Source organism: Erythrolamprus reginae, chromosome 1, assembly GCF_031021105.1.
Source record: "Erythrolamprus reginae isolate rEryReg1 chromosome 1, rEryReg1.hap1, whole genome shotgun sequence".
NCBI lineage: Eukaryota > Metazoa > Chordata > Lepidosauria > Squamata > Dipsadidae > Erythrolamprus > Erythrolamprus reginae.
Window position 1 is genome coordinate 188,131,137 of NC_091950.1, and position 27,808 is coordinate 188,158,944.

At 39.9% G+C, this 27,808-nt stretch overlaps 1 protein-coding gene across 3 annotated transcripts in view; it reads right to left on the reverse strand.

Moving 5' to 3' along the window:
• Positions 1-27,808, reverse strand: part of STK39 (serine/threonine kinase 39) — a 180,901-nt gene that overhangs the window by 35,469 nt on the left and 117,624 nt on the right. For all 3 annotated transcript variants that reach the window (XM_070731720.1, XM_070731722.1, XM_070731721.1), the window contains exons 11-14: positions 26,991-27,113; positions 26,868-26,897; positions 25,932-25,994; positions 22,519-22,586 (exon numbers count right to left, since the gene is read on the reverse strand). In XM_070731720.1, coding sequence (XP_070587821.1) covers positions 22,519-22,586; positions 25,932-25,994; positions 26,868-26,897; positions 26,991-27,113 — 284 coding nt within the window. The remainder of the gene's footprint in view (positions 1-22,518; positions 22,587-25,931; positions 25,995-26,867; positions 26,898-26,990; positions 27,114-27,808) is intronic.

Genomic DNA, 27,808 nt, shown 5'->3' on the forward strand with positions numbered 1-27,808 from the left:
AGTCGGGGGCGGTGGTGCTGACCAGATGTCTCTGGGCTGGATAGGCTGAGAGGGAAATACATTGGCTCGTTGTGTTGCCGCAGCTATGCCCTGTGTAAATGCATTGGCCACAATGTCCTGTATAGCAGGGGCAAAGGCCTGCCAAGCATCTGCATTGTCTCTAAGCCCCGCTGCCGTGGGGGTGAAGGTAGATGAAGGCACATAACATGGTGTCTGTAGCTCCACTTGGGACAGTGCCTGTCTATGAGAGGAGGTAGGCCTTTCAGGCCTCGCTGCAGGTGATGGCAATGGAGGGGGAATCTGCCTGTCAGGGGACCAGTCTCTCTCTGTTGCGGTGCCCTGGAGCCCCATAGAAAGCGCAGGTGAAAGAGCAGATGGAGGAAGGGGCTGGAACGGGCCTATAGTTAGTCCTCCTACGATGGGGGGGGACAAGGCCGCCTCCAGACGCTGCTCTAGGGCCTTGATCTTCCTCTCAGCCTCACGAAGAGAGGAGCTGGATTGAGAAGGCTTATTTTTAGGCTTGTTGGCCTTATCCTTCCCCTTAATCGGAGTTTTGGCTGCCTGGGCCTGCTCCTCCCCAGTGACAAGTTGATCTGCCATATTAATTGATATGGGGCAGCGTACTCACAATCCAAGCCACAAACAATGAACAGCCACAGTCGTTTGTTCAAGAATAGAAAGCTCTGCCACAGAAAAGATGAGCAAGCAGGCAAGCTGACAGTGAAAAAGCAGCCTTCTCATAGGCTGTCAGCCGGTCACGTGACCCCTTCTGCTGTCACCGGGCAGACTGCCTAAAGTAGATAACTTGGCCAGCTGCCCAGTTCGCGCCTAATTAAAACGGCAATTCATGCCGTTCGCGCTCTTGGCTTGGTGCCAGCAACAAAAACATGGCGACGTGAGGCGATATAGAAGCCTCCCATGCAGCTCGCTATTGCGAGCGCTTCAACAGCTGTTCGGCGGCTCCGAACGGCCGCCGCGGCTTTTTTACTTGCTCTCCTGTCTCTCGGCGCCATCCACGGCTGCCCGACGAAGCAGCAATCCCCGCTAGCCGCTCGCTCTTTGCGAGCGCTTCGAACAGCTGTTTGGCGGCTCCTAAAGGCCGCCGCGGCTTCAATTACGGCATTCTCCGTCTCTCGCCGCCCCCGAGAATGGGGAGGGGCGGACCCCCCCCATCTGGGGTGATATGGGCTCACTAGACCACCAGGTCAGTATTATTATTATAATAATAGCCCCGTTGCTCCTCGGTGGGCAGTACCCGCTGAGAGAAGAGGCCCCAAAAGGAGAAAAGGTGGGGGTGGTGCCCGCGGAGGGCAGAGACCCCATCAGAAACAGGAACCTAGTAAAGGAGAAAAAAGGGGAAAAAATTACAAGGTTCACAAACATTTAATACACATTAAACTTCATGAACATACTCAACCCAAAGGGAGAGAGAAAAACTCATGTCCTTAACCTCGACTGAGTTTTTTAAAACTGGGTACTTGGGGCAGCAAGGGGGCGGTACCTAATTATTATTTATTTATGTTAATTTGAAACTCAGTCCTACCAATAAGACTTGAGCTAAACCCATGCTGGACTCTCCTTCCAGGAGGCATGGGAGAATCTGGGATTTGAAGTCCACGTCATAGAAGGGCCCATTTTGCCTACCCCTGGTGTAGGACAACTCGGTACATTTCCGCACATTATCAAAACTTAGGCGTTTGGCAACCAGAATATATTTACAATGGTTGCAGAATCCCATGGTCATGTAATTGCCATTTGCAACCTTCCAGGGAGACTTTTAACAAAGTCAATGGGTGAAGCTGGTTTCATTTAATGACCCTGAGATTCTTTTAATAAGTCTGGTAACTCACTTAATAACCACAGCAAAAGGACATTAAAATTGGGTGCAATTCACTTAATGACAGCTTGCCTAAGGACAAGACATCTTGGTTCTAATAATGGTCATAAATTAAAAACTACCTGTGTTGCTTTATCCTGATATTAAAGGACTATAACTTGCCTTAAAGATCTCTGGATAGGTTGGAGCAGGAGTGTCAAACTCAAGGTCCAGGGGCCATATTCGGCCCATGAGGCTGCCCTGGAAACAGCAGAGGACTAGCCTGCAGTTCCTTTGCCAGTGAAGAACAGAGCTCAGGAGTGAATGTGCGGCCTAACATGAATGTGCGGCCATCCCGAGCTCCCTTTTCACTGACAGGGTTGCAGGAGGCCGTCACAGCTGAAATAGGAGCTTGGGAGCCCATTTTTGCATGCAGAGGGCTCGGGCATCATCGGCGCCTTGGAAATGAGTGGCATTGAGCTGGCCACATCTACCCTTGCTCTCCAAGGTCAAACACAACTCTGATGCAGCCCTCAATGAAATCGAGTTTGACACCCCTGGGTTAGAGACTAGAATTATTTCAAGAGAAAAAAGGCCCCAGGTGAATCATAACTAAATAACCTCCTGTTAAAACTATAAAAAGCCAATGGATGGATTATTTCAGGCTGCAATTTGCTAATACCAATAAGTTTCTTCTCACCACATGGCTGCTGTAGGACAGTCTTTTATTTGCCTATTAGCATTATAAGTTCAAGCCAGAGACTGAGATTTTCCATGTTACGCAAGTGCAGAAATGTCATGAATATTGTAAAAATGGCCTTTTCCATTAAAAAGAATATTTCATCTCCCTCCATTAACAAGAAGGTAGTTTTTATTTAATGCAGACTGCGCATAAAATTAATTTACATTTGATTTTGCAATTCCAAGACAATTTGCTATATAAAACTATAATAAAACACGAGATGGATGCATTCAGATATTACCAGATATTGTGCATGACAGAACTATTAATTCGTAAGCTCTCCTTTGGAAGGTAATTCTCAAAACAGAATATCCTAGTAATTAAACTTCATGTACTGAAGCATATTTTGGATTATATGGTTTATCCTTTCAAATGAGAGTACGAAACAAAGTTACCCACATGCCCCTTCCAGAGTTGGTAAAATGAGAAATATTCTCTAACATGAATGTTCCAATGTCACAGAAAATTGAAATTCAAGATACATGTTTTTGAGGTACAGAAAATAAATTCTGCCTTGTGTATACCTTGCATACAAATACATTCTAAGACCGCAAATAAAAACATTTTCAAATATTAATATATTATATTACAGCTAGACCCATCACTCTATTTAAACTACTATTTTTAATTCTTTGAAATGTGCATAAGAGAAAAAGTAAAAAGAAAAATTGTGTTTTTAAAAATTATGCATGCTGAATATTGGACAAAGTTATAGTTTATTCTTTCTGAGGACAAGGCAACTTTTTAAAGCTAGTTCTTGCAAACCTTTCTTTCTTTTCACTATATTCATACATTTTATTTTGTTCTTTAAATGTCTCCGCTCTTTATTAGCTCCATCCAACCACAACTGTCTTGATTTTTTTTTTCTTCTTCTCATCTCACTTTCTCTTTCTTCATAATTTTGTTTTGAGCTTTGATCCTCATTCATTCTGTCTAAATAAGCAAACATTGCTTGTATTGATTGCTCATGTTTTGCTTCCGTCTACAGTGGTCCTTTGACTTTCGCGGGTCCAACTGTCGTTGAAAGGCTATACCACGGGTTTTAAAAAAATATTAATAAAAAAATACTTCGCGGGTTTTTTTGAACATTTTAACGTTTTCCCACGGCAGCCCGATGTACAATATGGGCGTTTTAACTCTCCTCTCTCCCCCCCCTGCTTCTTTAAATAAAAGCTCCGCTTCCGCCTCAGCCTCCCGATCCCACCCTTTTAATTCTAGAAGCGTTGGTACGCTCCATTTGAAGCTGAGTCTTACTGCCGCCCGCCACTGCACAGCAAAGCCCCCAGCTTGCTGCCCCGGTGCCCCTGCGGGTTCTGGGGGTACGTAAAACCAGGAATGGAAGAGGGAGGGGGGAGAGGAAGGAAAGGAGCGTCTCTACTTCGCAGAAATTTGATTTTCGTGGGCGGCCTTGGAACATATCCCCCATGAAAGTCAAGGGACCACTGTACATTCATTCAGCACTTGTTCTTTCTTGACCATCTTTCCTTTACTATAGACATTTTTCAACTTACTTTTCTGTTCCTCATTGTATACACAACTCTCACTTTTGTATCACAAAGAAGGAAGAAGGGTACTCTTATGCATAGTCATGTTTGCTTCTGACAAGCATTCCTCCTTTTTGCAACCTCAATTACGGTGCTGGGCTTGTAGACTGAAAGGTCGGCATTTGGAGATCCAAGGACCTACCATGTAATGGGGTGACCATTCATTTCTGCCCTAACTTCTGCCAAACTAGCATTTCAAAAGCGTGCAAATGCGAGTATATAAATAGGCACCACATCGGCGAAATAACAGCATTCTGTGCACTTCGGCGTACAATCATGCTGACCACATAACCATGGAAACATCTTCATGCAACATTGTCTCCCTTGGCTAAGACACAGAGATGAGCACCTTCCCCCTAGAGTTGGACATAAGTGCTCATGGGGAAATTTTATTTTTAGTTTTACTATTCACAATCTTTTTACAAGCATTTACATATCTTCAAATTTCTCGGTTTTCCCATTCTTGGTCAACATTCTACATCACAGTCACAAATTCATCTACTTGCTCTAGTTTCCTTTTTGACATTTATGTATAACTTTCAATCACTATCCCCCACCCCCACCCCAAAGAACACAATTACTTTGGTTTTTGATATGTTAATGTGCAGGTTTATACACCTTGCATTGTATAATCTATCAAGCATTCTTTGCAAATCATTCAATTTTTCTCCCAACAATACATCATCTGCATTCAAAAGCACACATATAATGATGGTCTTCAATCAACACACCTCTAGTATCTCCATAAGCATTCCTTATATATGGATTCCTAAGCACATTAAATCACCAAGGACATTACACATCCTCCTTACTCTGTTCAATGCTGAAACTCTTGGTAAATGCTCCATTTATTCTCACACATGCTTATCTTACCTTATTGCATTCAGCAACTAACCTTCAACTCCATAATCATGCAAAACAGTCCATAATTCAAGCCTCACTTTAACATGTTTTTGTGAACCAACCACATACAAAAAACTGTCTTTCTGACACATATTTCTCAATGAGCTATTGCAGTAGTTCTCAACCTGCAGTGTGCAGACACACAAACCCATATTGTCACAGGGAGTTCGAGAAGGCTTGAAGAAATGTTTTGATTTAAATGTTAAGTCTTGGGGGTCCATGACCACAAAAGATATTTAAAGGAGGTCCATGGTGAAGAAAATGCTGAGAACCACTGAGTTACTGAAAAGTAAAATCTGGTGTGCAAACTTCCTGCCCAGCACAAAGTTGCAATGTGCTTTCGGTATTTTGTTCATTGTCACTGGTTCTGTTGTTTCTATCAGAATTTTGCCAAATACCTTTCAGGTATACTTAACAAATTAAAGTCCATAGTTAGGAACTTTTGCCATTTTTCTTTTTTATGTTGGGAAATAATAATACCAGTCTTCCAATCTCCAGGGGTGAAATTCAGCAGGTTCTGAAAGGTTCTTGAGAACTGGTAGCGGAAATTTTGAGTAATTTGGGGAACCAGCAAATACCACCTCTGTCTAGCCCCAGAGAGAGGTGGGAATGGAGATTTTGCAATATCCTTCTCCTGGAGTGGGGAGGTATGGGAATTTTGCAGTATCCTTCCCCTGCCACACCTACCAAGCCATGCCCACAGAACCAGCAGGAAAATTTTTTGAATTTCATCCAATACGCAGACTTTAAAGACAAGTTTGACAAATTAAAAGTGTTTAAAGCAAAATATATCCAAAATATATCCATTATCTTTTGATTTCTCCAGTTATACTATCTACACCTGCAATCTTTATATTTTTCTCACAGCATCATGACATTATTGTTATTTTTTCTTGCACACTAACCTATATAAATTTTTTTTTCAATGTCACAATATTCCCATATAAATCTTTAAAATATTTCTTTCAGCAGACCCTCAATTCCTTTTCATCTCAAATAATTTCATCCCATTTATTTTAATTCCTTTCATCTGCTGGAGGCTCCTTAAAGAATTCTCAGAAAAAAATATCATTAAATCAGCAATTCTGAAAACTGCATGAAATTACTTTATATTTTTCTCTTGGGCACAGACTCCCATCCTCCTTCTGAAGAAGAGGAAAGAGGAATGGATAAAATGCTAATCTTATAAACCAAATACCGGGAAGTAGGATCCACTTATCTTAATGAGACTACCTCTGAGTATATACGCATAGATGTGATGTAAACCATTTTAATCGATGCACTAAATTAATATGGGCACTTCTCTGTATAGTGAAGAAGTTATTTATGAAATAAACTTCTGACAGCAAAGTGCAATTCAATTAAGCAAACGCTACTTTATTTATAGCAGAGTTGCAATGATATTTGGCCCAGCGGTCTCAACACTCACCCAAAGAAGAGATCAATATTTATTGCATCATAAAAAAGTACAAGACTGAACCAACATCTTCCAAAACATAGCAATTATCAGTCTGATCACTTCAGAATCCACTTCAGCCATGAGGGCTGGGGGGGAAATGAAACTTCTAAAAATAATGTTTTTAAGTATCTATAATGATGTGGAGGACTGGAGACAGAAGCAGTTACTATAATTTTTCAATCTGGCCCAAAGAGGTATTGTTGATTGAAAACATGACCTTCCTGACCCCCAGTATCCTAGAATTGTCCACTTAGGAATTCAATATTCCAATGGAGCCCATACATGTACAATGTACTGCAATAGTTGCACTGTATAGCTACTTAGCAAATTTTCTGAATAAAACTAATAGCATAAAATAGGGCAGTGTTTCCCAGTGTGGTACGTGTACCACCAGGGGTACGGGAAGAGTTTGGTGGGGGTATATGTTCAGAAAAAAAATCTGAAATACATCTTGCCTTTTCCAACTTCATATTTATGTGAAGTTGCCTTTGCAGCATTTGTAGACATTAAGGCGAAAAAAAGGAACAGACTATTGGACGTGGAACCGCATCTCAGATTAAAATTAACAACCAGGGAACCAAATTATGACGATCTGTCATCTCAGCACAAACAATTCCATCTTTCTCATCGATCCAAATAAATGTTATTTATAATTTTATTTATATTTTATTATGAATAATTTTATTTTTCGTTTATTATTATTTTGTGTATGTACCAAAAAAAAGAAAAATATTTTGATTGATTAAAATATATCCATTTTTTTTTTAATGAGGGGTACTAAGCTTTACAAAAATTATAGAAGGGGTGCACGTATGTCAAAAGTTTGGGAAACACTGAAATAGGGCAAGGACTCTGCATTTTAACAGTGTACTACATTTAGTGTTAGCACATAGTAGCATCTGGATAATCTTTCTCAGCTAGGTAGCTAAACATATTGAGCCTGCTTAGTATGTGGATAGGAGACTACCATGAAATCCCAGGTTGGTACGCTAGCCGGGGAATCCAGAAAGAATATCTTGGAAGATATCAATGGGAAATCACTTCTCTGTTATTGACAAAAAACCCGTGCATGGATGTGTTTGACGTCAAACAATGATCACCCCTGGGCCTGACTCAAAGACATAGTATGTTAATAAATAATTATGTTTATTATTTCTTTCCCTACAGAGAGATCTAACCATCTCTATTTCAGGTTGTCCATCCCCAGCCTATCCAGAGGTGGACAGACTTGGCCTCATAGTCTTCAGTGTTTAGGAACAAGGACAAAAGCACCAGATCTTGTATAAACAAGTGAACTTTGGAATCATATTTTAGGGTGGAACAAAGAACTTCAAATATTATTTCTTTCCAGCTTTTAAAATGCACATCAAATAATTTTTTTTTCTTTTTCAGAACTTGAAAAAAAATTGTCATGAGTAGAAAAATAAAGTGGCACAACCTGAGTAAATACTTACATTTTAAAGAATAATAAATAATGATCTATAATATAGTTTGATATTGTCATTTCTGATAATGACACTGCATCAGAAGTGAGGCTGATAGTTATAAGCCTTCCAGCTGCAAGGTTTTTCAGATGGGAAATCATTCCAGTATATAACTCTTTCATGCTAACCCCCACCCCGCCCGCTAGAAGTCTCTACATTTTTTATTTTAGATTGATTGTCAAAACTTGATATATATTGAGGTATGAAATTCATACACAGGTGGTCCTTGATTTACAACAATTGGGACTGTAATTTTAGCCATAAATCATTGTGGTGCAGTGGTAGTAAGTTGAGGTACTTGCATGACTGGGTCTAACTTCTGACCATTTTTACAACGATTATTAAGTAAATCACGTGGTTGTAAAACAAATTCATTCTGCTAAATGAGTATTCTTTGCTGGAAACTGCAATTTAAAAAAATTCCATCAGAAAGTATGGTCATGTGATGGTGCAACTACAACTAGTCATAATAAATATAAACCAATTATCAAGTGCCAGAAATGTAATCATTTGACAAGGGAAGGATGTTGGTGTGACATTTTACCAAAGTGCTTTACTGAGGCCAACAAAACTTCAAACAATCCTTAAAGAACCAGATGTAAGTTAAGAATTACCTTTTGTCCATTTTCTGTTCCTGGTTATTTTTATTTTATTTTGTTTTTCCTTCAAAATGTTTCTAGAAAGTTCTACTGCTTTAATTAAGTAACCTAAGAACATTCTGCCTATCAATAAATAATTTAAACTGAATGTAAGAAAAAATAAAACTAAAACAATGAAATTAACATCAACAAAATCCTAGCTCTTAATAATAATAATTCAAAAACAGAAATAATCAAATAACCTATCTCAAAAATGAAAAATTAAATGGCCACTTAGTGACTGATTTGCAACAATGAATAACTGAATATATGTAATCTGTTAAGATTTGAAATATTCTTTTCCAATGAAAAGGCAAGGAAGAGAGCATTCAGATTATCTGGTTAATATTTTTGCAGTTGTTTTATTCATAATGTAAATGTCCAGATTTTCTTTCACTCCCAGAACTCTGTCCTTACGGAAAAGCCTTGAAAACAATCTACCAGAGTGCAAAGCAAAGATTTCTAGGAAAATAATGCACTTGGGCAAAAGGAACCCTCAATCTGAGTATTGCATTGGCCGTTCTGTGTTAGAAAAAATTCAGAAGAGAAGGATTTAGGGGTAGTGATTTCTGACGGTCTCAAAATGGGTGAAAGTGTGGTCAGGCGGTAGGGAAACCAAGTACAATGCTTGGCTGCATAGCTAGAGGTATAACGAGCAGGAAGAGGGAGATTGTGATCCCGCTGTGTAGAGCACTGGTGAGACCACATTTGGAATCCTGACCTCACCTACAAAAAGTTATTGATTAAATTGTACGGGTTCAAAGATGGGCTACAAAAATGGTGAAAGGTCTTAAGCATAAAACGTATCAGGAAAGACTTCATGCACTCAATCTGTATAGTCAGGAGGATAGAAGGGAAAGGGGGGACATGATTGAAACATTTAAATATGTTAAAGGGTTCAGGAGGAAAGTGTTTTTAATAGGAAAGTGACCACAAGAACAAGGGGTCGCAATCTGAGGTTAGTTGGAGGAAAGATCAGAAGCAACATGATAAAATATTATTTTACTAAAAGAGTAGTGGATGCTTGGAACAAACTTCCAGCAGACGTGGTGGGTAAATCCACAATAACTGAATTTAAACATGTCTGGGATAAACATATATCCATCCTAAGATAAAATACAGGAAATAGTATCAGGGCAGACTAAATGGACCATGAGGTCTTTTTCTGCTGTCAATCTTCTATGATAAAATATCAGAGGACAAGAGGTAAACCATGAGAAAGAGCCAGCTTCAAAATCTGCAAGCTGATCCAGGCAGCTGCATTCCCTACATGTCTTCTTTCTTTTCAAAGGATCATTTCCATTGCACATAAATGAGAGCGAGCATGGCTAAAATTACTACTAATTTGTTGGTTTGGATATTACATGGGGGGGGGGGGAAGGAGATGGAAATTTTAAAAGATAATTTGAGCATAGCATCAATCTGATTCATCTTGGATGACTTGGGCACAACCCTTAACTCAGGATAAGCCCCTGCATTCCTTAACGCAAAGCTTCAAAGCAGAACTTTAATCCTTGGGACTAAATCTCTGAATCCAAAACGGTATAAAGCTAGGCAAAACTCCTGAAGATCAGACTTACATAGTTACAGCTGCGGATTTAATTTATCCCAATGCTGAAAACAGTTGCAAGAGAATGCAAATCTATTCTACTACAATCTTTTGTCATACAAATTTAAAGCATTTGCGGTTGGCAGTGCCTGAAAAACCCTCCAACCTTGCAAGAGGACAGATGGGCCTTGGACAAAAGGCATGAAGACACATCTCATTGAAGACGCTGCCTTTACAGAATTTGAACATGTTCAGTCACCATTTAATCTGTCCCGTCCTCCAGCGGAGAGTTGCTTCAGAACAGAAGTCCTTGAAGAAACACACAATGTGACATATCTTATGATTCGCTATTCCCCCCCTCCCTTCCCCCACTTCCACAAACACAGTCTTGTCTAGCTGCACTTTAACAAAGGAATGGATTCGTTGCCTTCTTCGTAACTCGCAACTACAGCCTCACCACAAGCGGAAAGGAACACAGCAGCGGCTGAACGCTATCAAATTATACACAAAGCCACAGACTTTCCCTACAGATTAGTTCTAAATTTTCTGCGTGGAAACAGCATCTACCATTGGAATTGTTATTACGCAAGGACTCTCAAGGAACAGCAGTTGGGGAAAGGAGGCATCATCGCCACAGACAGAATCGCCAATTAAAATGAAAACTTCTATTTGCAGTAGCTATGAATCGCCTCTTGTTAACCATCTCACACAGTTGGAAGCTTTTCTTGTACAGCCAAGACTGAATCTCTCAACAATGACAGCCGCAGCCATCTCCGACCTGAGGCAAATTTCTCCAGTATAGAGAGTTTTCTAAGCCGCTAATATGGAAGTACAGGTTTACAACTTTTAGATCTGGCAGAGGAAAAGAGGATGAAAAGGAGATGTGTATATTTTAATTTAAATGAAGAGATAACAATGTTTTTCATCTTCCTCACAAACAAAAATGGCGAATTGTTTTGCCTTCTCCTACACAGCATGAAACGACGTCTCTGCGGCTGCCACCAAAGTGATCATCGGCCTCCAACATCTTCTATTATTACTGCTGCTCGATAGATGCCTGCTTGCTTTAACTAGGCAACTGGGATGGCCTTCTCACCCACAGGTGATCCAGCTAGAAATATGCAGTGTGGGTAAACACTCCCATTATTCTTTGCTCATCCCTCCCAGAACGTCCCCACACACTACAATGAGGCAATGTAGCAAGATTTGAGGGGGCACAGGGGCTTAAGGAATGCAAATTTATTATATGCACAATCCTCTTAAGTCAAGATGTCTTGTACATTCCTACTTAATACTGGTAAAGCTAAGCAAAAGTCTAGCATGCTAATACAACACTCTATGTCATGGATCAATGAAGTTTCTACTAGACTAACATCGCCAACACCCTTTTCCTGTAAAATACAGTGGTATCTCTACTTAATAACCTAATTTGTTCTGTGACCAGGTTCTTAAGTAGAAAGGTTTGTAAGTAGAAGCAATTTTTCCATTAGGAATCAATGTAAAAGCAAATAATGCATGCAAATCCATTAGGAAAGAAATAAAAGCTCAGAATTTGGGTGGGAGGAGGAGGAGGAAGAAGAGGAGGAGGACAGTTGCTGCTGAAGGAAGAAGGTGAGATGAGGGGAATAAAAAAAATCCAAAACTTTAAGAGGGACTGAGGCGGCAAGGTGGACCATGCGCCTCCAATACACCTGGTGTGAGGCTGCCTCCCATACACTGCACCAGAGGAAGAAACCCAGGCACGCGAGAGGGAGGAACATCCTGCTCCTTTGACCGAAAGGTGGCTGCTGCTGTCCAGAGCGAAGGGAGTGTTTCTTTTCTCTGGGTGATGGCAGAGGTTTATTCCCTCTCCAAGCGCCCAGAGAAAGGAAAATGTTCCATTCGCTCTGGACTGCCAAAGCTTCCTTAAGCGCCACCAAAAGGCTCCTCTGGCAGCCCAGAAAAGCCCGAGATGGCTGGGATTAAAGGGGGAATGGCAGGAAACTGGCTGGGTCTTCATGCCACTCTAAAAATTTCCTGGAAAATTTTTCCGGGCTCGGGTTCTTAAGTAGAAAATGGTTCTTAAGAAGAGGCAAAAAAATCTTGAACACTCGGTTCTTATCTAGAAAAGTTCTTCAGTAGAGGTGTTCTTAAGTAGAGGTACCACTGTACATTTACTTTATAGACCGACTGTGGGTGGTTTCCTCCTGATTCGGATCAGATCGCCCAAACCGTTAGCAACCCACTAGCGATGTGAAGATGGCATCACAGATCGGGTTCTGTCTGTGCTGCTCCATGCGCGGCACCATCTTTTTTTCCAGAATTTTCGGAGATTTGTTCGGTGTTTGGATGGCTTCTCCTCGGCCTCTACTTAGAAAAAAGCCCTCCTGCCCGCTCTTGGGTTAATACCAACCTTTATTTCTTCACCCAAAGCACAGCTGAGCAGCTCCTCAGGTGTGTTTTGGGTTGAAACCACCTTCTGAGCATGCGCGGAATGTTGTGATGCCTACCGGTGGCGAACTGACAATCCCTGAACTGACAACGTTTATCAAATACACAAATTAAGTCCTAAATTCCCCCTTTCTGCAGAAGCATGTTTAATCCACAGAAGGCTTCCATCTTGGAAATTTATATTCTTGATTTTCCCTCTTAGTCAGACCCCTGCATCACCATTTATGTTGCTCTTGAGATTCTCCAACTCTTAGAAGCAGATCTGAGAAAAAGGACAATAATAACTGTATCAGGAAGGTACCAATGGTAAATTCGCCATGAAATTAGTGTTCTGCTTACATATTAGAATCCAATGTGTATTTAGCAGATTCTAGTTTTATCGTTGGTTAAAATTATAGGTTGATAAGCACTATCTCATCTGAAGCTGATATTAAATAATCTGACCAATATGTATCATGCTTGCTCCCCACCCACAAGTAAATGTCACTTCACCAGGATGATTATGTGCCACTCTACCATTTGAATTAGTATATTTATTACAAACATTGGTTAAACAAGAATTCACACAATTGACATTGCAATCTACAGATTGTCTTTCATACAATCCACTTGTCTACTTTTGGCAAATAAATGAATAATAGCTACCAGTTCTTTACTATTAGGACAATTTGGCACTTTGCTCAGAATTTTAAAAGCAGATTGTATATAAATTGTTCCAATTCCATTCAAATATGTTTAATTTGGAGTCTTGTTTTAACTGGTAGAAGATAAATATTTATAATTATTAAAATCAAAATGCTTTAATTTTAATTGGATAATAATAGCAAATTGCTCATACTACCCTAGTAAGGTTGTTTCTGTCTTTAAAACACTTGACACAAGGATTACTAAATCTGCATTGTTAATGCCCTTTTTTGGAAATTTTAAAAGCCTTTACAAAGTAAAGTCCCAAAAATAAAAATAAAAACGATTGTTCATCCATGTCTCCTGTAATAGAATAATATGGAAATTACTTCAATACTGAATCAATAAAATATCATGCTTATTAAATCAACCAGCTATATTCCAGGAAATTATTTTCAGAATTGAATGTTTAGGACTATATTCTGAAAGTAGTCAATCTTCAGTATCAATGTGATCTAATACTTCCATGACCCAATGAGTTTTGAGTGGACTTGAGGGTCTTTGTAAAGACCAGTGGATTGTCTGGGTTCACTGCTATCCAGGTATCTCATTTGTTGCCAGTTGGAAGCAGACTCAATTATTAGCTTTATTCTGAAATCTTTCTGCTTTTTTTCTTGTGCCATTTTCTTCCATGTCAAGAATTTTGTTGCTTGAATTGCTTGGTTGGTTATTTTCCTTGATAGTTTGACTCACTACTCTTCATGTTTGTAGGGTTGGTGTACAATTGGCTATATTTTACAAAATTTGAAATACTATGATGGATTTTTTATAAATAGAATCCTTAAGACTGACTATATAATCTGCTGTTTCTGTAGTTTTGAATGTAACAATAGTTTCTTGCTTTAAAGCAGTTAAAAATAGGTAGTCAACCCTACTAATCAAATTTATAGTGATGGATGGAATTAAATATTTGATCAATAGAACAAAATGCATTTTCAATTCCAATTGAGATAACATCCTTTAGGTTTTGGATAATTTATGAAGGCCAATTTATTAAGCGGAGGTCTAGGATTCCTGGGTATATTAAACAACTTAGTAATGATGTTCTTACGTTTACCGCAGTTTGAAAAATCTTTCCAAGAAAACTCCAAGGTTAATCATATTGGATCTTCCGGTGCTGAAGGGCATAAAGGCTGTTTTGCACCCAGTTATTAGAATTTAACAAGCAGCAAAGCCCACATTCTAGATAGAGGGGGCTAGTTTGAAAGAGGGGGAGGGGAGAGACCATCTATATTAAATGAACAGCTCTCCTCTCTCAACAGAGTGGAAGGGATATAATAATACCTATATCCTGTTTACAACACCGTCCTGTCAGCAGTTCCAAAAAGGTTCCACACTCATTTGGACTATTCAGGTGACCCTGGGGGCACAGATAAACCTCCAATAGTATTAACAACCAGATGACTGCAAGGAATATAAATCCTTCTATTCCCCACCATTCAGTCAGAACTGAAGAAGCTTCTTGGATGAGAAGCGAAACACTTGAAGGAAAAATAAAGAAAGTCCAGTTGCCTATTGAAAAAAGCATCTTTGGGGCCTCAGTTGTGAGTTCTTTATGTTACAATCTGTTTCAACACCTACCCCACCAGAACAACTAGACACAAGAACAGTTTTCCCCCGAATGCCATCACTCTGCTAAACAAATAATTCCCTCAACACTGTCAAATTATTTACTAAATCTGCACTACTATTAATCTTCTCGTTGTTCCCATCACCCATCTCCTCCCACTAATGACTGTATGACTGGAACTTTGTTGCTTGTATCCTTACAATTTATATTGACTGGACCCCAATACGATTGATTGCTTATTTATATCTGGACTATCATTAAGTGCTATACCTTATGATTCTTGATGAACATATATTTTATTTTATGTACGCTGAGAGCATATGCACCAAGACAAATTCCTTGTGTGTCCAATCACACTTGGCCAATTAAAAAAAAATCTATTCTATTCTATTCCAGATTGCAAACCAAGTTATTCAGAGTCTCTGCAAATATAGTACTACCCTAACCCAATTATATGTAGTAATTTGTAACTCTATCTCTTAATTTAAGTTACCATATAATGCAAGGCAACCACTAATAATTCTCAAAATCTTTTATAGACTTTAATCAATATCTCCTGATGTTATCTTAATATTTGTTATAGCAAAGATGTTATCTTCTAAGGTCAGGAATTGACTGCCTTTGCTTTTTTCCTACCTAAAATAGTCTTTAATCATTTCGTTTGATGTAAAATTGGCTAGAAGTATTTAAAAAAAAATTTTTTTCCAGCTGGGCTATCGGGAGGTTCAGTGTATTTCATCTTAACGAGAAATCCTAAGATTATAGTGGCAACAGCAAGAATTTAAACTATGACCATAAAAACAAGGCTCTTAATAACAAATCAATGAGTTAGGGCAGTGATGGTGAACCTACGGCACGGATGCCACAGGTGGCACGCGGAGACATATCTGCTGGCACCCAAGCTGTTGCCCTAGCTCAGCTCCAATGTGCATGTGGGTGCCCAGCCGGCTGATTTTTGGCTCATAGAGGCTCTGGGCGGGCATTTTTGGCTTCCAGAGAGCTTCCAGGGGGATGGAAGAGGGCGTTTTTACCCTCTCCTGGCTCCAGGGAAGCCTTTGGAGCCTGGGGAAAGCAAAACACTAGCCTACTGGGCCTACCAGAAGTTGGGAAGCAGGCAGTTTCTGTCCTCCAGAGGGTCTCCAGAGAACCTCCAGGGGGGCAGGGGAAAGTGTTTTCGCCTTTCCAAGGCATTGAATTATGGGTGTGGGCACTCGCACATGCACGATAGCGCTTGCCCACGCTCTTTTGGCACCCAAGGAAAAAAAGGTTCGCCATCACTGAGTTAGGGTATTAAGTCTATTATCTAATATTTATTAAATATTTTACTAATTAAACTATTTTATCCAATGCCAAGGGTTTTTTTTAATTATATTTGCATCTTGCTTTTGGGCCTTTTGGATATGAATAAAAAAATTGATAGATTCTGATTCTAAGGTGGAAATGACACCTACATGTAATTTTTAAAAAACCAATGAGAACACAAAAAGGGACCCTAGAGAAGTGATGGTGAATCTTTTTGGCACACAGTGCCCAAACCGAAAGGCACATGCGCGTGCCAGAGCGCCAGATACCCAACAACCATCTGGCTGGTGTGCATACGCACCTCAGAAACCCGATGACCCACTGGCGTGCCATAGGTTCACAATCACAGCCCTAGGGAGTCTGCTTGTGGTAGTGCTTAAAATACGGGCTACAAACTAGGTGACCATGAATTCTACTCCCACCTTAGACATGAAACCAACTGGGTGTCTTTGGGCAAGTCCATCTTTCTCAGTCCTAGATGAAAACAATGGCAAACCATTTCTGAAAACAGTTGTCCTTCATGACCAATAGTGGTAGAATGCTTGTTGAAATTACAATGCTTTACTCAATTGTGCTAAGTTTCCATAATTCTGGTTTGGATATCAAGTACTACTAATTTTAAAAGGGTTGAAGGGTTATTTTTATCAGGTCATCCCAATTTGCTATGATGAGAAACATCTGAGTATACTACTTCCTTAAGCGATTCCAAGATTTGTTATCAACCTGTAACATCTATAGATGATGATTAAAATGACGATGGTTACTCAATACAGAACTCCTTGACTAGTCTGAGACAATTATATTAAATGTTTAGGATGATCAGAACAGTTCTTCTCTTCCGTAGAATGAAAGAGAAGGAAATAAAAAAATGTCTTTTACCATTCTTTCAACATTTATTTCACTATCATGAGTTCTTTGTTTCAGTGGACAACCATTTACTGACAGAAAATACACAAAAGCCTTTATTATTATTATTTTACCTAAAATTATTATAGCAATAGCACTTAAACTTATATACTGCTTCAGCGATTCAAATAAATAAATACTTCATTGTCATTATATGTATATACACAGTATACCCATACAACAAAATTCACATGATGCCTAAAGATCACTCCAAAAAACATGCCCCATCCACCACAAATTCTCCACCCTGAACCACCCAAACATCTACACAACAGACCAAGTAATACTATCCAACAGCTCACTGATGGTGACCCTTTAGTTAATTTTAAAGTGTGAGTATAGTTCTGGGATAAAAACTATTCCGAAAACATGTGGTCCGAGTTTTAATTGTTCTGTATCTTCTGCCAGAAGGCAATAGTTCAGTTATAGTTACAGCCCTCTCTAAGCAGTTTACAGAGTCAGCATATTGCCCCCAACAATCTGGGTCCTCATTTTACCCACCTCAGAAGGATGGAAGGCTGAGTCAACCTTGAGCCTGGGGAGATTTGAACTGGTGAATTATAGCCAGCAGAAGCAGCTTGCAGTACTGCACTCTAACCATTGCGCCACCAAGGCTTAGATTATGTTCTGATTTAGGCTCTATTATGTTCAGGAAACCTTGATAAAAATGAAGCACTATACCTGGGGAAAAAAGAAGGTGAATCTTTGTGGAGAATGCCCTGAAAATTACTCCTTAGATATTTATTTTGCAAGTTTAATGAAATCCGAAAGAAGCAGTACATTTCTAACATAAGAATGATTACTTATCACCCTAAAATACTATTTTCTTTGTAGTGTTTCTATTACAGAAAAGCACAATGTGTATTATTGCAAGGCTAGGCTACTGTCAAAAATTGGATTCCAGGATTTAAATTTGAATAATAATGCCTTGGCTTAACTAATGTTAGGATTAAGATTCTTTGGAAATAAGAGCAAATCTGGGAAACTGTAATTATTATCAATGGCTAAAATTAGAAGAGAGGGAGGATAATTTTTCTTTATCTATAGATAATTTTCCGTAATTTTATATACTTCTATCATGCCGATAGCAACTTGATGGCACTTAATCATTCATGTTCTCCACCATCACTTCCATAAACTTTCAAGAGGTTCACAAGCAGTATTTACAGTGGGCAATTTTCTTATTCTTTGCTCCTCAAACATGTTGAGTTTGGGAATTGATTCAGGTAAATAAACCACAGGCAACATTAAGACACAATGCCAGGATATGTATAAAGTGGTAGCACATTTCTCAGGGCAGAGGAATGATAAAAGTAAAGGCAATATGGAAATTACTACTGTTATTTCCCACTATTCTTAGTCTCCACTTGTGTTTGTGGCAAGTATATTTATTACTGAGACTTTAACAAGAACCACTGAAACCAAATGCCCGACTCTTTGAACAGCAAGACAGACTATGCAATTTCAACACTGGCTAGAATTATTTCTTGTTAACATACAGGAAACTAGCACAAATAAAAGTCTTTTCTTTGAGCTCTGGATATAAATTTCACTGGAGAAGAATTATTCCTCATCTTTGCCTCTAGAAGAATGCACACATAGATGCACACAATGCTAGCAAACAATATTTTATAGTAAAACTACATATGTTTTAAGCACTGCTTAGAATTTTACTACAGGAGGAGACTTATGGAGGGAGACTCCTAAATTCTTTAGCTAGTCTTAAAAAATATGGGATTTGTGTTATTTATACTTTCCTTTCCCCCCAGGAATCTCATTTTGACAAACTTATTCAACACGACCTTGATATTTGACTACTTAGATTAAAACTCTGTATACCTTTTTATCCTTACAAACCATCAGTGCTTCATCTATCTTTTTTTAAGGAACTCATTCACTTCATCCAGCCATGACTCCTAACACTTTTCTTCTCATGTTTTTTTTAGATTTGATTCCTATTAGTTCTCTCTCTGAGTCCAAAGCAATCAACATACAGTGATACTTCCTCTTACGAACTTAATTGATTCCAGGACGAGGTTTGTAAGATGAAAAGTTTGTAAGATGAAACAATGTTTCCCATAGGAATCAATGGAAAAGTGATTAATACGTGCAAGCCCAAAACTCACCCCTTTTGCCAGCCGAAGCGCCCGTTTTTGCGCTGCTGGGATTTCCCTGAGGCTCCCCTCCATGGGAAATCCCACCTCCAGACTTCCGTGTTTTTGTGATGCTGCAGGGGAATTCCAGCAGGGGAATCCCAGCAGCGCAAAAACAGGTGCTTCGCTGGCAACAGAAGTCCGGAGGTAGAGTTTCCCAGCGAGGGGAGCCTCAGGGAAATCCCAGCAGCGCAAAAACATGGAAGTCTTCGAAACCCCACCTTTGGACATCCATGTTTTTATGATGCTGCGATTTTGCTGAAGCTCCCCTTGCTAGGAAACCCCACCTCTGAACTTCCTTTGCCAGCGAAGCGCCCGTTTTTGCGCTGCTGGGATTCCTCTGCAGCATCGCAAAAACACGGAAGTCCGGAGGTGGGGTTTCCCATGGAGGGGAGCCTCAGGGGAATTCCAGCAGCGCAAAAATGGGCGCTTTGCTGGCAACAGAAGTCTGGAGGCGGGGCATCCCAGTTGTGGCGGCTTGAGTTTGTAAGGTGAAAATAATTTGGAAGAAGAGGCAAAAAAATCTTAAACCCCGGGTTTGTATCTTGAAAAGTTTGTATGACAAGGGGTTTGTAAGACGAGGTATTCTTTTGTACAAATTACTGATACTTTACATTCAAGTCCATGTTAATTTATTACCTATTTATTCTTTATCTTTCTTCTTCTTTTACTACGTGGACACATACTTCTTACGCATTCCATTTACCGTATTTTTCGGAGTGTAAGAGGGTGGAAATGTTGGTCCTGTATACACAGAATACAGCTGTTTTTGGCTGCCTGAAGCCCCGCCTCCATGTCCCATTTAGCGAAAATAGGACACACAGGTTTTTGGGAGGCCTGCAGAGCGCTCCTGGGGCCGGGGAGGACAATTTTTTTTCTTACTTACCTCTTTGAAATCTTGGTACATCTTATACACTGGTGCCTCTTATAGTCCGAAAAATACGGTACTTATATTTCTCCTGATACACCCAACATCCCCTTTCCTATAACCAAAGGGACAGAAGCGTACTCTTATCAAAACCAATGTTGCAGGCCTTAAGTTGGAAGGGGCTTTTTGCTTCCCAGTCTTCTAACTTAGAGTAGATGCCTGACAAAAAAGGAGGAGTAAAACAAAAACAAAAACTCAATCCGTTCTATATGTTCATATTTCCATATTTTTCTCTCATCATTATCAAATGAAAAAGTTCCAAGCATATTTTGTGGTGAAACACACAGAACCTTTGGCTGTTGTAAGACGCATAACCCATCCTTCCTTTCACAAACTACATAAAAAATGCAAAATAAAACTTACATAAAAGAAAAGTCTTCGTCTTAGCATTTTCTGATAGGTTTGATCCATAGATCTTATATAGGATTACACTGCCAATCAACTATGGGGAAATATGTTTTCTTTTTTAATGAGGGGTCAGTTCCTCCTTCAATGAAGCCAATATTACTGCATAGGTCCAACACACATCACTTCCCAGTAACTAGGAGGGGCATAGAACTAATAAACATATGGTTAGGTTAGAGAAACTGGGAGAAATACCTCTTCTTTACAGTAAAGATACAAATCAGCTTTGAGGAAGTTTTAATTAGATTAGAAAAAAAGAGAAACTAAACTAGGAATACACAAAAAATATTCTAAAACTAAGAAAATTAATTAGCTGTCCATAAAACTTGGTTAGGAATCATTCATTTTCTTAAATGGAAATCAACGTCAATATCCTTCTAGAACAACTATGACATCTGATAACTACATTTGCATCATCTTAAAAATGGTAAAGTGCTTGAAAAATATATCAGTGATTTTTCTCATAACCTCTTCTCACTGTTGACCAAACCTGCCCAATAAAAATGTTTTCAACAAGCAATTTGTAATATAACCATGGTTATTTCTGTTATTACCGTATTTTCCGGCGTATAAGACGACTGGGTGTATAAGACGACCCCCTAACTTTTCCAGTTAAAATATAGAATTTGAGATATACTCGCCGTATAAGACTACCCCTCTTCTGACGCACACCAAATAAAAATGAAAAAAACCCCATCAGATTTGATTTCAACATGTGGGAGGCAGGGAAGCAATTACTATAATAGGAGAGTCAGACACATCAAAGGGGCGGAGCTTATCGGCAGCCGGAGCGTGTGCTGAGGTCTGTAAGGCAGAGGGGAAGGAACCAATAGGAGGGCCAGATACATGAAAGGGGCGGAGCTTATCGGCAGCTGGAGCGTGTGCTGAGGTCTGTAAGGCAGAGGGGAAGGAACCAATAGGAAGGCCAGATACATGAAAGGGGCGGAGCTTATAGGCAGCCGGAGCGTGTGCTGAGGGCTGTAAGGCAGAGGGGAAGGAACCAATAGGAGGGCCAGATACATGAAAGGGACGGGGTTTATCAGCAGCCGGAGCGTGTGCTGAGGTCTGTAAGGCAGAGGGGAAGGAACCAATAGGAGGGCCAGATACATGAAAGGGACGGGGTTTATCGGCAGCCGGAGCGTGTGCTGAGGTCTGTAAGACAGAGGGGAAGGAACCAATAGGAGGGCCAGATACATGAAAGGGACGGGGTTTATCGGCAGCCGGAGCGTGTGCTGAGGTCTGTAAGGCAGAGGGGAAGGAACCAATAGGAGGGCCAGATACATGAAAGGGACGGGGTTTATCGGCAGCCGGGGCATGTGCTGAGGTCTGTAAGGCAGAGGGGAAGGAACCAATAGGAGGGCCAGATACATGAAAGGGGCGGAGCTTATCGGCAGCCGGGGAGCGCACCATTTCACTGGGTGGGGGGGTTTCTTGGCAGTGAGAGAGCACGGCCCTTCACGGAACCGAATCACGGAATCTGCAGTGAGGTACCGGTAGTAATGGGATACTGATCACACATTCTACAGCCTGTGTGATCAGTATCCGGCGAATTTTCTATACTGTGGAATCAGTATCCGGCGTACAAGACGACCCCCCCACTTTGGAAAAGATTTTCAGGGGTTAAAAAGTCGTCTTATACGCCGGAAAATACGGTAATTGACTGCTATAGAGTAAAAGAAGCTCCTTAAAATCTCTATGATCCTGAAATAGAAGGAAAGAGGGAAGAAAAAACTCCAAAATATTTAATGAAGAATGCTTTTAGCCTATTTTTTTTTCCATTTTCTGTATTTCATTCTTTTATTTTTAATTTTTTTAAGCAATTAAGAGAGCAATTTGTTATGAGAACACCATTCATGTTGGTTATACTGGGAGGCTGACCAGCCATGTTAACATTTCTCATATTCATATTATGAGAATTTAATGAAGAGAATCATGCATTAACAGATTTGACTAGGCAAAAAAAAAAAAAAGGAAATTGAAGATAAAGAGAGATTATTCCTCTTACCTTAGTCGTAAAACAAGATTCACAGCACATGGAACAGAGCTATATTCATTTGTAATAGCAGAATGTGCCTTAATGAAAAAGAAGGAGGGATACATCTTTTTAAATTGCCATATTAAAAACTGGGATGGGTTCAATTCTTTAAGGTAATAATTATCCAGTTTAACTTAGAGGTCATCACTAATCTGAAATTGCAAGTCAGATATTAAAACTGGCATAGATTACAGTAAGGTAGCAAAGGGAAAAACCAATATAAGTCTATTCCCCTGATTAATCTGATGAATGTATAGTATTAAAACAAAAGCCCATAGAATTTTAAACACTTTCTCAGCTTAATACATTAGGAAACTACTAACAAATTTCCTGTTTATTTAACAGAGCAGTACATTTTATGAGAATCCCAGCAGTGATTATTGTTTGCATCTTTATTGCATAAAATAAAAGATTAAATAGCTAGAAAGTAGCCATAGCCTTTAGTGACAATTAAAACATTCACATTTGATATAAGCAAAATTTAGTGACACTGTTTACACATAACTTTCAGCAACAATGTGTAACACCACATCTTCCCTCCAAATCATCATGGGAATAGTCAACTTCCTCAACCAGTAGCCATTATCAATGCTATTCCAAAAGTGCTTTTTCAAAAGGCAACTGGACTTTGTTTTCCCTTGAAGACATTTCCCTTCTCATCCAAGAAGCGTCTTCGGTTCTGCCAGAATTGTCAGAACCAAGTAGCTTCTAGGATGAAAAGCAAAACGCATTCAAGGAAAACAAAATCCAGTTGTTCTTTCAAAAAGCACCGTTGGGACAACCATGACTTGGATGACAGAGAGTCTCCGTAGACATTATCAATGTTGGTTTTACACATCACACTAAATCACAAATTCTGGCACTTCTCTGGACTGAACTGGTGTGCAAGTTGGGGGTCCGTCCTGGATTTTTAGCTCCACCTCATGGAGCAAATTGGCGGGCCCCAGGGGAAGAGCCTTCTCTGTGGCGGCCCTGGCCCTCTGGAACCAACTCCCCCCAGAGATTAGAACTGCCCCCGCCCTCCTTGTCTTTCGTAATCTATTCAAGACTCACTTATACATCCAGGCATGGGGGAGTTGAGACACCTTTCCCCAAGGCTTTTTTAATACTTTGTTTTATGTTTGGTATGAATGTGCTGTTTGGTTTTTTAAATAATGATAGGGTTTTATATGTTTTTTAATATTAGATTTGTTCCACTACTATACAGTGGTACCTCGGTTCTCAACCACAATTCGTTCCAGTAGTGTGGTCGAGAACCGATTTGGTCAAGTACTGAATTAATTTATCCCATAGGAAATAATGGAAATGGATTTAATTGGTTCCCAGCCCCTGTTGACTCGCTGGGAACCAATTAAGTCTATTTTCCTTATTTCCTATGGGATAAAAATCTGAGGAACTCTATAGTCTAACCTCTCCAAGCTGCAGGAAGGGTGGGGGCGGCTGCAATACCGGCAGCTTCGGGGGGCTCCTTTCCTCAGTGCTTTGTCTTGTGTACCAACTTTCTCCTTCCCGGCGGCAGCGGTGGTGACGGCAGCGGCTTCCCTTCGAGGAGCAACAGCGCCAGGAATGTCACGTAATGAAGGGAAGCCGGTGGAGCAGCTGCAACTGCTGAGATGGCTCCACCGACTTCCCTTCATCACGTGACGTTCCCGGCGTTGCTGCTCCTCGAAGGGAAGCCGCTGCTGTCGCCACCACTGCCGCCGGGAAGGAGAAAGTTGGTGCACAAGACGAAGCACTGAGGAAAGGAGCCCCCCGAAGCTGCCGATATTGCAGCCGCCCCCACCCTTCCTGCAGCTTGGAGAGGTTAGACTATAGGGACTGGGAGGCTGTTAAGCGGGCGGTAACATTTCGGATAACAAACAAAATTTTCTGTGGCTGTTTGGTATCTGAATTTTTGTTCAGATACCAAAGCAAATTTTTGCCGAAAATTTTGTTCGGTATCCGAAATATACGAGAACCAATGCGCTCGAGAACCACTGTATTGTTTTTATTACTGTTGTGAACCGCCCCGAGTCTTTGGAGAGGGGCGGCATAAAAATCTAATTAATAATAATAATAATAATAATAATAATAATAATAATAAAATTGCAGCCATAGCTAAGGAGACCTTTACAACAGATTCATCTAGCAAGCCAACTGTGCCTTTCCTAGACCAGGAGGCCTTGCTCACAGTCACTCATGCTGTCACCTACGAATCACAGGTGTAAGGCCTCCACATGGGGCAACCTTTGAAGACCACCTGGAAGCTTCCACTGCTTCAGAATATGCCATTGCACATGTTGATGGGTGTTCTTAGGTTTACCCATATAACACCTCTGTTATGGAAGCTGCCCTGGCTTCCAGCTTTCTTTCAGTTGCACTTTAAAGCCTTATATGAGACAGGACCAGGTTATCTGTGGGACTGCCTTTCCTTAAGAATGCCTACCTGTCCTACCAGAATAAATAGGGTGGGCATGCTTCCAGTCCCTTCCCTTAAAACACTGCCACCTTACAGAAGGCTAGAAAGTGTGTCTTTTCTGTGGCAGCCCCAGCCCTATGGAAGACTCTAACCCATGAAGCTTGGCAGACCCCTTCCTGTCGAAGACTCGATCTTTCCTCCAAGCTCTGGGACAGGATGAGGTCAAAAGGCATGGTGGAAGCTTGAGTTGGCCTTGGGTTGTTTTTTTTAACGTTTATAGTTTAAATATTTTGTTATGTTGTTTTCATTCTTGACTGGGAGCTGTCCAGAGTTTGGCATAAGATGGGCAGCAACATAAATGTTTAATACAATGCAATGCAAAATACAAATATACAATGCATAGATGATGTGCATTTTTAGCTTAGCCTATGGCGTGGATTTATCATTGGTCATCAACGATTCATAGTTGAGCACTGTATAAACCAGATCAGTTGAACTAGCCATGAGTAAAGAAACCCATAATTTGAGAACCCAATTAATCTTTAAATCAGTCTGTGGCCTAGTAAATCTGTAATTATTGACAAATTGGGGCTGCAAGGAAGCTATTACAAGGCCACTTCAGTCTAAGTTTGTATTTACTAGATCACACAATTTGAGGGCAAACAAATTCAGGGCCCCCCAAACTATGGGCCGCAGACCATTAGGAGTAAGGGGTTTACCATAACAGGTTTGCAACTGGGCCGCAGAATTGTCCAATGAGCGCTTACATGCACATCCCCACTTACACAAGCAGCAGGTGAGTGTACACACATGCGTTCCATTTTAGTGAGCGGCAGGCGTGTGTGCACTCGCACATGCTTGCTAGTCACTTACGCGGAATCAACCATTGTCCCTCCCCTGCCGGTCCACAAAGCCAGAAACATTGGGGAACTTTGAACTAACCAACAAATCTATGCATAATATCTAATGTTAATAGTAACAATACCTGAGAACCTTTTATAGACAGGTTCTGTATTTGCTCAGGGATATTGCTGGAATACACGGAAATCTGTTAAGAAGAGTTTAAATCTTTAGAAGATGGCACAAAATATGTTACGTAATGCACCCACAATGCAAAATAGTAAAAGTCAGGACTACAAAAAAATAGCAAGCAGGATTTCAAACAAGATTTGATGCTGTATTTCCATTAAATAAAGCCTGTTAATCCTGCATAATAAATTTGTGAGAATAGAAGTCTTATGTGTCACCGAAATTCTGTCTGCCCTCAAACTCTCCTCTGCGGATTAAATGAGCACAGAAAGAACAAAAGGGGAAGGAAACATTAAGTCTTTATTCATTTATCATTATACTTCAAATTGACTCAAGAGCACAAATTCTCTGGACAAAGTACTAAATTACAAAGAGCATTAATAACTTCTGAATAGCTAAAAAAACAACTGCTAACTATCGGCTTTATAATTCAAGTTTAACAACATATATATATATATATATATATATATATATATATATGTAGATTGTTCTGAGTTCGGGTTTTGCCCTGTGTAATGTTTTGCATGTCTATGCGACGTTTCGGTAAAATCACATTTACCATCATCAGGCTGGAGTTCCAATCTCTGTGTTTTTGCAAAATATATGGAGTTATTTAAAAGTGGCATACAAAAACTAATGCATGCAATCTTATTAAAAACTAATACTGTCGCATTATGCATCAATGAATTGTGCCTCAGATTCTAGTTATTATGAAAAAGCAGTATGGGTTTTTAAAAACTGAGATCTACATCCCGTTGAAAATATTAAAAAGACATAGTAAAATATTACTGAAAATTACCATTCTAATATTCAAATTTTCATGTAAATACAGAGAAAAATTCAATACAACACACAATCCTACTCACAAAAAGGAAAGAAATTAACCATTTACCTCTGCATCTTCTTCTTTTACTCTTCGTGACTATAAGGCAAGCACCATAATTAATTAGTTACCAGCTGAGAATTAAAATAATAAATGTTTACTTGAGCTGCCATATGGTTTTACAAAAATTACCTTCTCTTGGGAAAATGCGGCCTTGCCTTCTTCACTCTTCTCATCCATTTCATCGTCACTCCATTCCCAGTCGCCATCTTCTGTCTTGTGAAGATGGCCACTGGAGCCTGGAACTCTCCTAACCTAACAAAAGGACAAAGACAACATTGAAGAGAGCCATGAAGGTGTGATGATTAAGTCACTGGTCTAGGATTGGAAAGGCCTATTTTCAAAATCTCACTTAACTATTGAGCTCACTGGATGACCTATGCCCAGTATATCCACCCAAGCAATCCTTGTGAGGACATTGTGACAATAGACTAAGGATGTCTTTCTTTCTTCATCTGAGCTGTCCTTGTTGTTGCTTTGATAGCCCCATCAAGAGTTATGTTTATGGTTTTTTTAAATATTTGCAGCGTATTGGATTGCTTTTATCCTCAAAAAACTAAGAGACTTAGATCATTATTTACGGTAAGTCAGAATAAAGACTATGTGCCAAAATGGAATTCCACTCCATCCAATGCCTTAGTTTAAAAAGTAAACTACACAAAATTATCAGACTTTACTTATCAGCAATTCAAGGGAAACTTACTTATTAAACTGATTACAAGAGTTGCAAACTGCAAAGTGAAAATAACTGATTATCTGGACCGTGGGAGGAAGCAGTCTCCCACCACACAGTACTGCAGGGGTCCCCAAACTTGGCAACTTTAAGACTTGTGGACTTCATGCTGGCTGGAGAATTCTGGAAGTTGAAGGCCACTAGTCTTAACATTGCCAAGTTTAAAGACCTCTGCAGTAGTGGTTTGTCTCTTACATTACCTAATGAGGATTTTGCC